Source organism: Biomphalaria glabrata, chromosome 9, assembly GCF_947242115.1.
Source record: "Biomphalaria glabrata chromosome 9, xgBioGlab47.1, whole genome shotgun sequence".
In the NCBI taxonomy this organism is placed as follows: Eukaryota; Metazoa; Mollusca; class Gastropoda; family Planorbidae; genus Biomphalaria; species Biomphalaria glabrata.
This window is the reverse complement of record NC_074719.1, coordinates 39,038,395-39,052,374: the sequence shown is the minus strand read 5'-3', so window position 1 is coordinate 39,052,374 and position 13,980 is coordinate 39,038,395. Positions and strand designations below refer to the sequence as shown.

At 35.1% G+C, this 13,980-nt stretch overlaps 1 protein-coding gene across 1 annotated transcript; it reads right to left on the bottom strand.

Annotated features, from left to right (window-relative positions):
- Positions 1 to 5,614: 5,614 nt before the first annotated feature.
- On the bottom strand, positions 5,615 to 12,622 carry LOC106060424 (elastase-1-like). The gene is made up of 5 exons (XM_056039928.1): positions 12,455 to 12,622; positions 11,665 to 11,770; positions 10,872 to 11,043; positions 10,143 to 10,288; positions 5,615 to 9,246 (listed from the first exon to the last, which is right to left on the bottom strand). The coding sequence occupies exons 1-5, from the start codon at positions 12,613 to 12,615 to the stop codon at positions 9,064 to 9,066; spliced, it is 768 nt and encodes a 255-aa protein (XP_055895903.1). The 5' UTR covers positions 12,616 to 12,622; the 3' UTR covers positions 5,615 to 9,063.
- Positions 12,623 to 13,980: the final 1,358 nt, after the last annotated feature.

Below are 13,980 nucleotides of genomic sequence, written 5' to 3'. Positions count from 1 at the left end.
TGCAATAAACAGCTGGGCCGTCCCAGTGCTCCTTTACACGTTCGGTGTGATCAATTGAACTGACGCCGACCTACATGACATTGACAGACTCACTTGAAAATTACTAACCAAATTTCGATGCCTACACCCCAAGTCCTCCACCATAACTGCCCAGAAAGGATGGCGGTCGTGGATTTCAGAACATCTTCAAATTGTGTAAGATGCAAGTTTTAAAAATACAATCAAAACTGCACGCCTCCAGCAAACAATTAGTTTCCTTCCTACGGAAATACGACTCCGAAGCAGCCCGTCTGAACCTACAAAATGCGAATGTCAATGTCGGTTTGGACGACGTAGGGCATGAGATTCGCCAATGGGAAGAAAAACACCTCCACGGAAAAACCCCGGCTTTATTACATGGGGACAACATTGACAAGGCTGCTTCCTTAGCATGGCTCAAAGCAAGTCATCTCTACCCTGAAACAGAAGGCTTTGTTACAATAGTACAGGACAGAGTAATCCGGACAAAAAATTACGAGAAGCATATCCTGAAACTCAATGTTGTCGACAAATGTCGAAAATGTGGAAATGTGGGCGAGTCGATTGAACACATTATGGATGTCCAGCCCTATCAGAATCAGCCTACCTATGTCGCCATAACCAAGTTGCAAAGTTAATACACTTGGCTTTGACGCACAATTTGATCGGTAAGGACACTCCTCCTTATTATAAATACTCGGCCACAGGAGGTTCTCGAGTCTTCTTAACATCTGCTGTACTGGGATAGGCCTATTCTGACCGACAAAACGGTAGATTTCAATCGCCCGGATCTGCTGTTCATCGATAAAAAAGAAAAAACCGCTACCATTATCGACATCACCTTACCACTGTCTCATAATTTAAGAAAAACTGAGATAAAAAAAACAACGAAAATATGGGAACCTAGGCTTGGAGATTAAGCGTCTATGGAAATTGTCCAAATAACAATATACCCCATTGTCATCATCATCATCAAACTCCATTAGAGTGAGGGCTTGAGAGGCTCAAATCCTCTCTACCCCATTGTTATATCAACCGAGGGGATAATAACAACTGACCTCAAAAGATACCTTCAAGGCCCTTAACATTCCTAGGAACATCCTCGTTGCCTGTCAGAAGGCGGTACTGCTGCAGACCTGCCACATCACCAGAAAATTCGTCAGTGGAAACTGTTAAAGGGACTACGATGAATTGTGTTTCTCTTTAGCGAAACTCGACCCTGGCAGCGCCAGAGAATGACTACTCGTTCATTTCTAACATAATAATAATAATAATAATAGATAGATAGATAGATAGATAGATAGATAGATAGATAGATAGATAGATAGATAGATAGATAGATAGATAGATAGATAGATAGATAGATAGATGGATAGATGAATAGATGGATGGATGGATAGATGGATGGATAGATGGATGGATGGATGGATCGATGGATGGATGGATGGATAGATAGATAGATAGATAGATAGATAGATAGATAGATAGATAGATAGATAGATAGATAGATAGATAGATAGATAGATAGATAGATAGATAGATTACACAGGGAAATAGAGATTTTATTTCCGTACTTGCCTGCTATTTAATGAAGTACACTTTCGCCTTCTCTACAGTACGTATTTTTAATATTTCGCAATTTTTTTAGTTTTTTGTGTGCTACCATTAATAACGCCTTTCACACACTCATTCGCTTGGTTGAAATGTCACCCAGCCATTACTAACCAGATCTAGAATACTTGACATTTTGGTATAATTTATAAAGTCACTTCTCCTTCAATTCAGTGATTTCATATTAGATCTTGTGCAGTGCTATCTGTGGCCTACACTTTTAAACATCAGGTGAATAGGCAGCTCCAGCACCATAATTATCATCTGACCTTCAAAAAATAGGTCACAATTTGTGGATGGTTACATAGGTTACTGTTTTAATGTTTCTTTAGAATGGCGGCCTCCCGGGGCGACGTTTGTATTTATACACAACATTTATTTATTTACTAAATTGTGGACATTTTTACTTTAAAAATGTTTGATAAAAATACAAAATTGACCACGAGACATAAACATGAAAGTCATAAAAAATTATTAAAAAAAAAAAGCTTATATTAAGAGTAATTGTGTCTATTCTTATCTTATCTTATCTTATATAATACAGACGTTACTTCAAAAAAGAAAATGATTACGTCCTATGCATCATGCATTTATTCATGCATATTAACCAATGACTCTTTAAATTCTGCTAAGTCACTGGTTTTCCTGGCTAGCTCAGGCAACCCATTCCATGCTCTAATAGCGCTAGGGAAGAAGGAGTATTAGTTTAGACCAGTCATGTAAATGCATTTTTTAAAATCTACTTCAATTTGAACTCAGGGCTCAGGCCTTCTCAAGGGCACTAATTCAACTTATACACCACTTCTGTCAAGTAGAATTTCTTTCCCTTGTTCGATACCAAAAAACGAAATAATAATTACTAATAGTTAACTACTAGTTGTTGTTGTTGTTTTCTATTGATTCTTGTTTAGTCAGGTTCAAGAAATAACTATGCGAAATTTCAACTTGATCCGAGATTGGGTGAGAAATAGCGTGTACAAACCTTTTACCAGACAGACAGACAAACAGAAAGAATTGAGTTGATAAAAGCTTTGTAATGAGTCTTATATCAGAGGCGAATTCACCTGCGCGCGGGGCATAGTGACATACGCGGTGTCTAACCCTAACCCGAAATATCACAAGCGCTTTCATCTTAATTTGTATAGGTCTCGAGACAGGCTTAAAATATTAGAGTCAGAAGGTATCACAATACTTTGGCAATGTGCAGGAGTCTTGAGCTTTGTTTACATTACAAATGTTATCCGGTATGACGTCATCTTTTGAAGTTGTTTTTTTTGTTGTTGTTGTTGTTTTGAGACATATGACAAATATAGTACATTAACACGTGACATATAAAATTATTTTATTTTGTATTAATTCCTCGCTTATGAAGCTGATATTTTTTTGTAAGAATTAGGGTTAGGCTTTGCTGCAGCACATGGATTTCCTCTCTGGGGCGCATTCCTGGGCCTTAGATAAATGGAACATGGGTGACCCATGAGTCAAGGTCCCTCTCTTGACCTTTCTCAATAACAAATTTAGAATTAATCAAGAAAGAAAGTAAAATTTTGTACCCCGCTCCTACTTATCCCCGCACCCACCTCGAAAAACAAATCCGTTTGTCGCCCCTGTATAAATATATTCTAGAACAGCGGTTCTCAACCTTTTATGCTCGGCGACCCCTTTTTACAATCCCCCACTTAGCCGCGACCCCCCCCCCTTGCACACAAACACAGCAATAGAAGAATAGACAATAACAATCCATTTTTCAATGGTCTTTGGCGACCCCTGGCAAATCGTAAATCGACCCCCAAGGGGGTCGCGACACACAGGTTGAGAACCCCTGTTCTAGAAAATTCTAGCTTGGTGATAGAAAATCAGACATGGAAACATATAAAGACAGAGATCTATTCTAGAATACTGGATCTAGTTAGATATATGCTATAGGACTGAGGTTCTCAAACTCTTCACCTCTGGGATCCCATTGCTTGTCATATTTGTGGACCCCGACATAGCCTGATTTGCCCACTTAAATTATAATAGAAGAACCACAGGCTTCTTTATCTTAAGTCAACTTTATAAAGTAAATAATTCCTTGTCATCACATGAAAACAGCATTGACTATTGACAGCGGCATGCGGCAGTCACAGTCACAAGACTAAAAACCGTTTAGCCTACAATGTGGCTTATCGATGTTTCCTTTGTATAAAGTAATAAATCCGAATTGTGAATATGCAAGAGCATATTTACCTAACGTAATTACGCTAAAATTGTGAAAGATTAATAACCAAACCGATGATCTGTTCAGTCCGAGACATTAAACAAGGAATAGAAAAAGAGAATTTAAAATCAAAGTTTATCTAATGGGAAATAGCCGCTAATTACTGCCATTAATCTGAAAATTAAAGGGTTTAGCTCCCTTTATGTTACATGAAACAAAATTAATTAATCAGTACTAAATGATTGACCGACTGGTTTATTTTTGGATTGATTCGTGTAGGCCTATTATTATTGACGATGAATAATTAAGCAAAATTTCAACTTGACCTGAGAATGGGAAATTAGGGAAAAAACGTGTCCAAACGTACAAAGGGGACTAAATCCGCATATATATAAATAAATATAAAAAACTACATGGTGGAAATAGAAGGTACAAAACGAGAAAAGAAGAATTTATTATTTAATAAACACAAGGAACACCGCATTTCAATAGATTTGAAAATAATAAAATCATTAGATTGTAAATAACTCTTTCAAATATAAAGGGCCTTCCACTAAGAATTAATAAAGTTGTAATGAATTCTTACCTTTTATTCAAATAGTGAATACCAAGTCAACTCACACTCCGGTATTCATTTTGTTACAATTCTAATTAATATATATATAGGTACCCGTCGATTTGTCAGAACATCAATATTCGGGGGTGCTACCCTGCCTCAAGGTAACGCCCGGGTGGAAACGATTGTAGGAGGAAACGATTAGGCTAAAGGGTAGCAAAAGAAGACGCCCGTGAAGGTGTCTTAGGGGGTGCGATAGCATCCTCATTGCACTGTACGGAGTTGTAAAAAAGGTCACACAACCTTGTCACAATCCAGGCGTCTTTCCTCAAGAGGCCGTTACATAAATGGCGTGTCCTGCACGGTTAACCTGGTATAGAAAAGGAAAATGGCAGGGGTTTTAGTGTACCCGGCCTCTGGCGGCGAGTCTGTCCTACCCGCCAGACAGAACAGTGTACACTGTTCTCATTCAGGCCGGTGAGAGAGAGCTCTTGTTCACTTTTGCTGGCCTAGAGTTCCAAAAGCTGAAGACTCAGCTTTACCTGACAGTTTGAAGAAGAAGATCAATAAAATATGCAGTATTTCACGTGGCTACGAAGCCTCAGCTGTGATTTACATATTTAGCCACATCCAGGGCAGACATGATCATTTGGCCATCTACGCTTTTCCTCGGGAAGGGACATTACTGATACTCAGAAATAAGACAAATAAAATCTAATTGTTAATTCCCTTGAGTCTCATTGCGTATCACTGGGATCGTACGTGGAAAATATTTTAAAAAATTAAATAATCTTTCTGAAATTTTAATAAAATGTTTTGTCACGCAGCAAGAGTTTAATTGTGAAATGTCAGTCACTTAAGCTAATAAAAAGTTATCAAAATTAATTATTCACTTTTTTAACTATGTCTAAATTCGACAAATTCTGAAACGTGAGCTAATAATAGAAAATTTAAAACCATCAAAATATTGCAAGCACTTTTTTTTTTAAAAGTTCTCTCAGGGAAAGAGCACCACATTTACAGCCATCTCTCAATGCTTTGAGATTTAATTTCCCTTTTCAAACTAAAAAAAAATTAAATTAATTATTTAATTAACTAGTCGGTTAATTTTTTAAATTGGTTCATGTTTCATTAGGAACAACGAATAATTGTTGCAGAGTGAGTTAATATAGGCTTTGTAAAAAAAAAAAAAAAGTCAAACAATGTTAAATTTTTTTTTCAATCTTTTATTGCCATAGATAAGTACAAACTGTGTAAATCTATGGTACGTACAAATAAGTACAAATGTTCAGTTTCGTAAAAAAAGTTCAGTACAAACAAGTTATTCAGTTCATAATTCATGTGTTATACATTCAAATGTAATTTAAAGTACAAGAGCTCAAAAAAAATATTCAAGCTCAGTTATGAAGTTCAGTAAAAAAAAAGCAAATATTTAACAAATTCTAATGTATAACAATGTTACATACATAGCGTAGAGAATTAATTGAAATATACATTCAGAAAGCAGTATAAAATGTAACAAAATTCAAAGATACTTACAAAGTTAGGTACAAATTGTTACAAAATGTATTCACATTTAAAAAGTAAAAAAAAATTTGCTAATTCTAATGTACATACAAAATTAGTTATCAAAGTGAATTATCAAAGTGAGTTATCAAAGTGAGTCATCAAAGTGGGTCATTAAAGTGAATCATCAAAGTGAGTCATCAAAGTGGGTCATCAAAGTGAGTCTTCAAAGTGAGTCAATCAAAGTGAGTCATCAAAGTAAGTTATCAGATGGTAAAAAGCTTGTACAGTACTATGCATTCTAAATATGAAATGCAAACGGCTGGTGTTGCTTTTTAAATCAGAAATGTGAATTTGAAGTCTTCACCACTCAGACGGAAGACAAAAAAAACTTAATGATAAATGAATAATTTGTAAAAAAAAAAAAAAAAGTATCTTTATAATTACCACAAAAAGAAATATGTACAATTGACCAACATTAAGATAACATTAAAATATTTACATTTTTTTTAGAGTAACTAACACGGATTATCTTGCACCCTTTCGCTCTTTCTCTTTCTCTCTCTTTCCCTTCTCTCTCTCTCTTTCTCTCTCTTTCTTTCTCTCTCTTTCCCTCTCTCTCTCTCTTTCTCTCTCTCTCTTTCTCTCTCTCTCTCTCTCTTCATTACAAACTAGTTTTCTTTTCAATTTTCTAATACATTATTTCAACCTTTCTGTGTATCTAAGTGTTAATGCAACAGCGAATTTTAATTGTTTTAATAATTTAAATATTTAAAAAGAGCTCGTGTTTTGTTTGGTAAGAAAATTAGGTAATTTTGACTAAAAAGACATATTTAACATTTATACTGTGAAAAGAAATGTTTTTTTAATCCTTTTTCATTAAAATAACTTAACCCACTGAACAAGTCAGTATAGTCCAATTTACTTCTGTGAGCGTGCTAATAAGTATCAGTATAATAAAAACAATCATTGTACAAATATTCCACCACAGTCAAACTCCAGACGTTCTTGAATTAACATTTTTTTTTCATTTAGCTTATCACACAAGTACAAAGTACTTGATAACTCACAGTTATGATTAGCAGACGTAACGAATCAAAATATCACATGGTTTAACATAAGATGAGTAACAATGTGTAATCTAATGTACAGTAATATAAACGTAGTGTCAAAGCGTCAACATTATATACAGTATTCCGTCGTGTTCGTGTAAAACTCCAGCAATGAATTAACATCAGGTTTCACCGGGTGAGTTTTACGACCAAGATGAGTTAGAAAAAAAAACACAGACATTTATTTTACTACAAAGATGAGATTTAAAAAAAAAACACAGGCAAAGCTTAGAAACTTAAACCTTTCAAATCTTATGAAAATGGAATTATAGTTAAAATGATATGAATATAAGTGTTAAGGCATACTGTAAGTATGAATACACATTGGGTCACTGCGCATGACATGTAAAGACAGTCTGAAATCTGTTCTTAATTTGTTTAAGGCAACACAGTAACCTTAAATCCCCTACTGTAATACAAACGATTCCGTTTATTTGGACCACATTAGGTCACAATCGCTTGTGTCCTTTTAACCGGGTGGTCCCATAAAGCGGATTAAACAGTATAGTATAAGAGGATTTGTTAAGGGAACTCAAGGATTCAATCCGATTTGACAGATTCGAATGTACTTGCAAACGAAAAAAGAATAGAAGTGAATACATGATTACAATTATTAGAATCTATTATCTTAATAACAAGACTCTTGAACCAATAATCTTATAGTTGAATGTTTTGCTAATGTTGTACACACTACGTTAAATTATTTACAATATCAACAACGCTTGCATTCAAGTTTCAAGCTGCTAAGTGATGTTATAAAGGAAGTGCCATTTATTACAATCAAACTATTTTGACAATCACTCTCGTACTGTTTTACAAGTGACAACAATATAACAAACTCAATACACATAAATACTACACTCAATACACATAAATATTGCACCCAATACACATATACATTGCACTCAATAAACATAAACACTGCACTCAATCCACATCAATACTGCTCTCACTAGACATAAACACTGCACTCAATCGACATAAATAATGTGCTCAATATACATAAACACTGCTCTCAATAGACATAAACAATGCACTCAATCGACATAAATACTGTACTCAATACACATCAATGCTGCACTCAATAGACATAAATACTGCACTTATTACACATAAATACTGCTCTCAATCGACATAAATAGCAACGTTTAAAAAATCTAGCTTATTAGTACAAAATCTAGTCTATCAATGTTAAACTTGTATAAAAGAAGGGTAGAATTATAAAAAAAAACAACAATTAATTATAAATTGACAACACAAACAAAATAACAGTTATATACTAAGAAACCTCATTAGAATGATAGGAAGAAGAATGATTGTTTAAATAAAAAAAAAAAAAGAAATCACACTTTTGATCTCAAATAACTTAAATGACTAATATAATATAAATAATATTAATGAAGATCATGATGGCTGTATTTCTGTACTGTGTCGTAAGTTGGCGCTCTGAATGGCATGTGCATAAAATGTACTCATTCTATAAAGACATTCTAAGTCTATGACCAGTACCAATCATCATGGAATGTCTCTTAGGGTAGTGAGATGTTAGCTATAAAGGTTTCGCATAGCCCTTAAAGTTTGATCCATTTCTTTCTCACAATGTTCAGTTTTAGTTCATGAGATTACATTTCTTTTACTTCTTTTAACTTCTTCTAGTGATCATCTAGTTCAATAAGATATTTACAGAATTGATTCGTTTGTTTAAAACAAGTGTCGAATACATTAGGAAGGATCTAAACTTTTTGGTTACAGAAAAAAATCTAAGACAAAAAAAAACATTGTTTTAAGTAGATCTGGTTAGTGTACATCAGTTTCCTGTCTACTATATTGTATCGGTAGATAGCTTCCTATGTCGACCTTACATCTATTAATTGTAGATCTTTCTCTCTTGCTTTTTTCTTAGTCCGATTTTTCGGGTCACATTTCAAGTATCACAGATTCACAAAGTAATCGAGTTCCTTTTCTTTCATTCGCTACAGTTGCGAATGCTTGTAAGTGTCGTTTCCTCCTCAATGTAATCGATTTTCTTCAGTGTGTCGATTCTGTATAGATTCCAATATTTACAAGTATCGTAACCACTCGAAGTAATCGAGGTGCTCGTACACCCAGTCCATGTAGTTGGGCAGCCTGGTGAACACGTTGGGGAAGTTGGTGGCCGAGCAGTTGTTGATGAGCCACGACATGACTCCAGCCACGTAGAACCGGCCCTGGTCCTCGCACATCAGGGGACCACCGGAATCACCCTAAAAAGTTTATAAATAATGATTCGTAAAATCGGAGTTCAATTTAAAAACAAATTAAATCAATAAATGTTTTATTTATTTTTTTTTAATTAAAAAACGCTTCACACATTGAAAAAATAAATTCAAATAATGCAAATTAGCAAAACTCATAACAAAGACAAACTTTCAAAAATAATTTTAAAACGCTAGTATGCTAGTATGGGCATTGCGCTATACACTTGAACATAGAATATCAATTTCGATTTCGGGTTATGGATTGACTTTTTAATATTGAGATTTTTTTTAGAGCCCGCCACAAGTAGCTCGAAAATACAATTAATTTTGCTTTATCTAGAAAAAGGAAGCTAATTCCTGCAGTATGAAAATATTTTGCAGTGATTTTGCAAGACGAGATTATTTACACCGGATGCTGATAGTTCAACGCCTTACATGATATGAATTTCCAATACAGTTGATTTGAGTTTATCGATAATTGAGACACAAGAGTTGGGGAAAAAAAAAGGAAGTGAACATATGCAAATATAAAGGCCATGGGAGATAATGACTTAGGAAGAGTTGAATATGATAATTCCCCTTGCTCGACAATCTAGCACTTTTTATAAAAATAAAACCAAATATGGTGGTATCTACTGACGTAGACGTGAGGTAATGATGAATTTGTTTTGTTTTTTTAATGTAAGTATTTCTATGAAATGAAAGAGGTATCTTTAATAGTTTTATTTGTTGTTTATACAACTATAGTTCATATATTTTCTAGATAAGTCCGTTTAATTTATAGATGCGAAAAATATGAAGATCGAAACAAAGCAATACATTAGTCGTATACAAATGTCTTGATCTATGAATACAAATAAAAATATAAAGTTATTTATAACAGGATGAAAGAATCAGCTTACATAGCAAGCACCAGTTTCGCCGTAACCTAAGCAGACCTGTGTCTCAAGGACGTCGATGCTGACCTTGCCCCACATCTGCTGGCACTCTTGGAGGGGCACAACATCAACGGGCACTTCGTTCATCATGTTCTCAGCACCTCCAGAACCTGAAGCATACAATTAGATATACAATTAGGTTGAAAAGTAAGAAGCCATCTCTAGGGCAGGTGATGTAAAGGTCATCTGTTTCTATGGATGACGGTTAACGAGGGTGTCATGTGGCTAGCACAACGACCGACAGCCAACTCATGTCAGATACCCATTAGAGTTAGGTGGACTCAGGGGAGCCCTTAAAATCCTGATGTGTAAAAACCCACGTCTTCACCAAGATTCGAACCCAGGAACAATAGGCTAGGTAGCCAAGTTCTTTACCATACCACAACTCCAACAATTACTTTGGAGGAAAATAATTTGTTTTACAAATCAAGGTTTTTTTTTTGTCTCTTTAACTGTGTTTAAATGCAGAGAAATACCCATTTTAACAGCATCTATTTCATTTCAATTTAAATACAAGGATTATTCAAATCTTCACATAAAAACATAAAACATAAAAAAATAATTTATCAATGAAGTTTACACAATATTTTGTGTGAATAAGTTATAGACAAGACATAGTCCCCCTAAACAAGTACGATAGATTCTTTCTGAGCATAAACTGACTACACTCCGGAAATCAGCGCAATTATTTACCTCTGGTTTCTCCCCATCCACTGATCCAGCACTGTGTCCCAGACCCGAGCGGTAAAGTCTTTTCTGGAAGACACGCCGTCTGAACCTCCCCAGAGGTCAAGTCTACAGGTGTGTCCAGTTCCAGCAGGGCTATGTCGTTGGGGAAGTTGCTGGTCCTTACATAATCAGGATGCTGCAAAAATATAGATAGCTCACGATTAATAGGTGAACTCTAGATATATATATATAATTTTCTGTTACTGATACAAAAGTTGTTTACGTACAAATTTTTATTATAGCCAGACCTGCTAACTGTAGATTGTACATTGAATTGCTAAGAATGTAACAAAAAGAAAAGATTTGAATAAAAAACGGAAAAAAAAGTATAAACATTTTTATGCAACCTATTTTTTAAAATAAATCAAACACTTAAAAAAAAAAGTATTGCTATTCTCCTTTGTTAGACACACACTATCCTAATCTTATCGAAAAAAAAAAAAAGATTTGGTTAAATTAAGGTATTTTTTTTTTAAATATGTTTCTTTCGAAAGAAAAGGTAGTGGTTTATCAGGCATATGACGTGACGTTCATCGTTTTAAACTGTTGTTGTTTTTTTTTACGCTCACGTTTAAGTATGGTTACTTAAGGCCAGCACAAAGACTAACTATCTTTACTTTTACTCATTTCTGAGTCCCGTTGAGCTCTGTAGACGAATGGATCCTCAATTTTAAATCTCATCCTTTACAACCTCAAGACTTCTTGGCTTTGAACCCCCCCCCCCCTTTCCCAATCAAAATGTTCTCTTTGTACTTACACTTATAATCCTCACGACATCTCTGTAAATCTCATTTCCAGAAACAGTGTCAAGGTCATAGTCTGCCAAAACAACACGCCAGTTACGAATGTCACCGTAAAACGATCTGAAGAATGTAAAATATATTAATATAAATATTTTTATAAAAATAAGAAAACAAACTCTCTAGTCAAAGTTTAAGTCAGAATAAATTATTGTCTCAGAAATTGTGTACAAGATTTATGCCGCCAAGTTCTGAACATTGGGCTCAATTGTTGGGGAAAAGATTGTTATTTCTTGTCAGACGATGACTGATATAGCCTCGCATACAATTTTTGAACTATTTTTAGGAACTCCAGACATTAGATATCTTGATAAGTAATAATAAATGTGTCATGACGTCATTGTAAAAGTGCGATGACACCAGATTAGAATATTTTAATTTTAAGACTTGATACTCTATAAACCAAATAGTTTTGTATGACACAGAAATTGATGACGCGATGGTTTAAGGAAGTGACAACGCTACTTGTACACAAGCGAGAGACGACTTAAGCCCTAGTGAGAATGAGGTGCCATTTTGTCTCCTTGGAGATTGTTAATTGTTATAGGGAAATGATGTCTCGAACATTCTATTAAGTTTATTAAACAAAGCAGCTATTTGGACTCAATGCCGAATGTATGAATTAAATATCACAAAATATAATATCCAATAACATACGTATGCTTTATATTGCTCTGGGTTCACAGAAGATCATGACATATATAATATTCTATAATATACTTGTGCTATAAATTGTGCTGGACTCACCCCTCCACGCAATGAGCTGCCGTCAGAACCCATCGGGCGTGCACCAAGACGCCCCCGCACCTATGCCAAGGAGTAGTGGACGTGACGATTTGAAGAGAAACCTGCCAGGGCCACTGCCCAGACCTGGATCTCCTGCCGCCAATGATTAGCGGTCTTCCCATGATGCCACATCGATCTGAAATTAAAAAAAATAAAGATGATATAGGTCTTTATTGGTGGTTATAATAAAATAATTTCATATTTACATAGATATAGAAAAATATTAACAATTTTCATCCTTGACATGTATAGCTGGCTTTTTGGAATGCTCATTGTACAGAACATAGTGACATAGTGAGTTTTGATAATATCATGTGGGCTTCTTTTCAAACATCTGTAAACTCAATTTTTATTATTTAATTGGCCAAAAGTTATTTCTCCTGTTTTTTAATTCCTTAAAGACTGTAAAACTTTGACTTTAAAATCAAAATGTTATCCAGGAGAGATGGCTCTGTTGAATATGCTTTAAATTCCAGAATTGTATGTTTCGTGACAGTTAAAAATTAGTTTATGTTACAACTTATTGCCTTTCATTTCAAAAGTCTTGGTGCGAGGGATATAGGTATGGGGTCAACAATCACATTGTTGCTGCTCTTTTGAATGAAGTGTGACCAGTGCGAACACTTTGCACCAGAAAACCCATTTCCCAGATCAAGGTTTTCGTGATGAAACTATTTGTCAGGCATCTGACATCTGACATTGGATGACAAGCTGTCTTCCAGAATTATGAAAATGTCAAGAACAGTTGGAAAAGCAAGGGACAGGTCTAGGAGTCAGAAGGGAGGGCACGAGTGCAAGACAAGGGATCAACCATAACTCAAACATTTGTTCAGATGAGGTACCGCTACGCCTCTCATTCTTCGACCCTCTTTACGCTCAATGAATGGATAGAGAGAGAAAACAATAGAAAGAGAGTGGATAGGAGAAGCGAGAGAGAGAGAGAGAGATACAGAGAGTCTGAATGTGAGAAGCGAGAGAGAGAGAGAGAGATACAGAGAGTCCGAATGTGAGAAGCGAGAGAGAGAGAGATATATACAGAGAGCCTGGATGTGTTAAACCCATTGAACTTTAACTCTTTCTCTCTTAATTGACGATACCAACGTTGATTCCACTAGAATGTGATAAATAATTACGCAGAGAAAGAGTTAAAAATGTTTCTCTTATTTACTTTCCAATTCACTAATAAGAGAGTGAGTGACAGAGAATGAAAAACAAAGAGAGAGATAGCGTAAGAAAGACTAATTGAGAGAGAGAATAAGAGAGAAATACATAGAGAGATTGTGGGAGAAATAGAAAGAGAGAATAAGAGAGAGATGAAAAAAAGAGAGCTGGACAGTAAGAAGGGAGATAAACCTACATACAGAGACAGTATAAAATGAATGGAAGACAAAGTTATTGTATGAGACAGTGTGAGTAAATGATTTAGGTCAAAGAAGGTCACAAGACGAACTTGGTGTGTCAGGGTCAAGCGGTGAACTTTTCAGAGT

Excerpts from the sequence above, each read along its gene's own strand:
- LOC106060424 (XM_056039928.1), bottom strand. The coding sequence starts at position 12,615 with ATGGGAAGACCGCTAATCATTGGCGGCAGGAGATCCAGGTCTGGGCAG. Across the intron at positions 11,044-11,664 it reads ATGTCGTGAGGATTATAAGT|CATCCTGATTATGTAAGGAC; the intron begins GTAAGTACAAAG and ends ATATTTTTGCAG. Across the intron at positions 10,289-10,871 it reads TGGATGGGGAGAAACCAGAG|GTTCTGGAGGTGCTGAGAAC; the intron begins GTAAATAATTGC and ends TGTATGCTTCAG.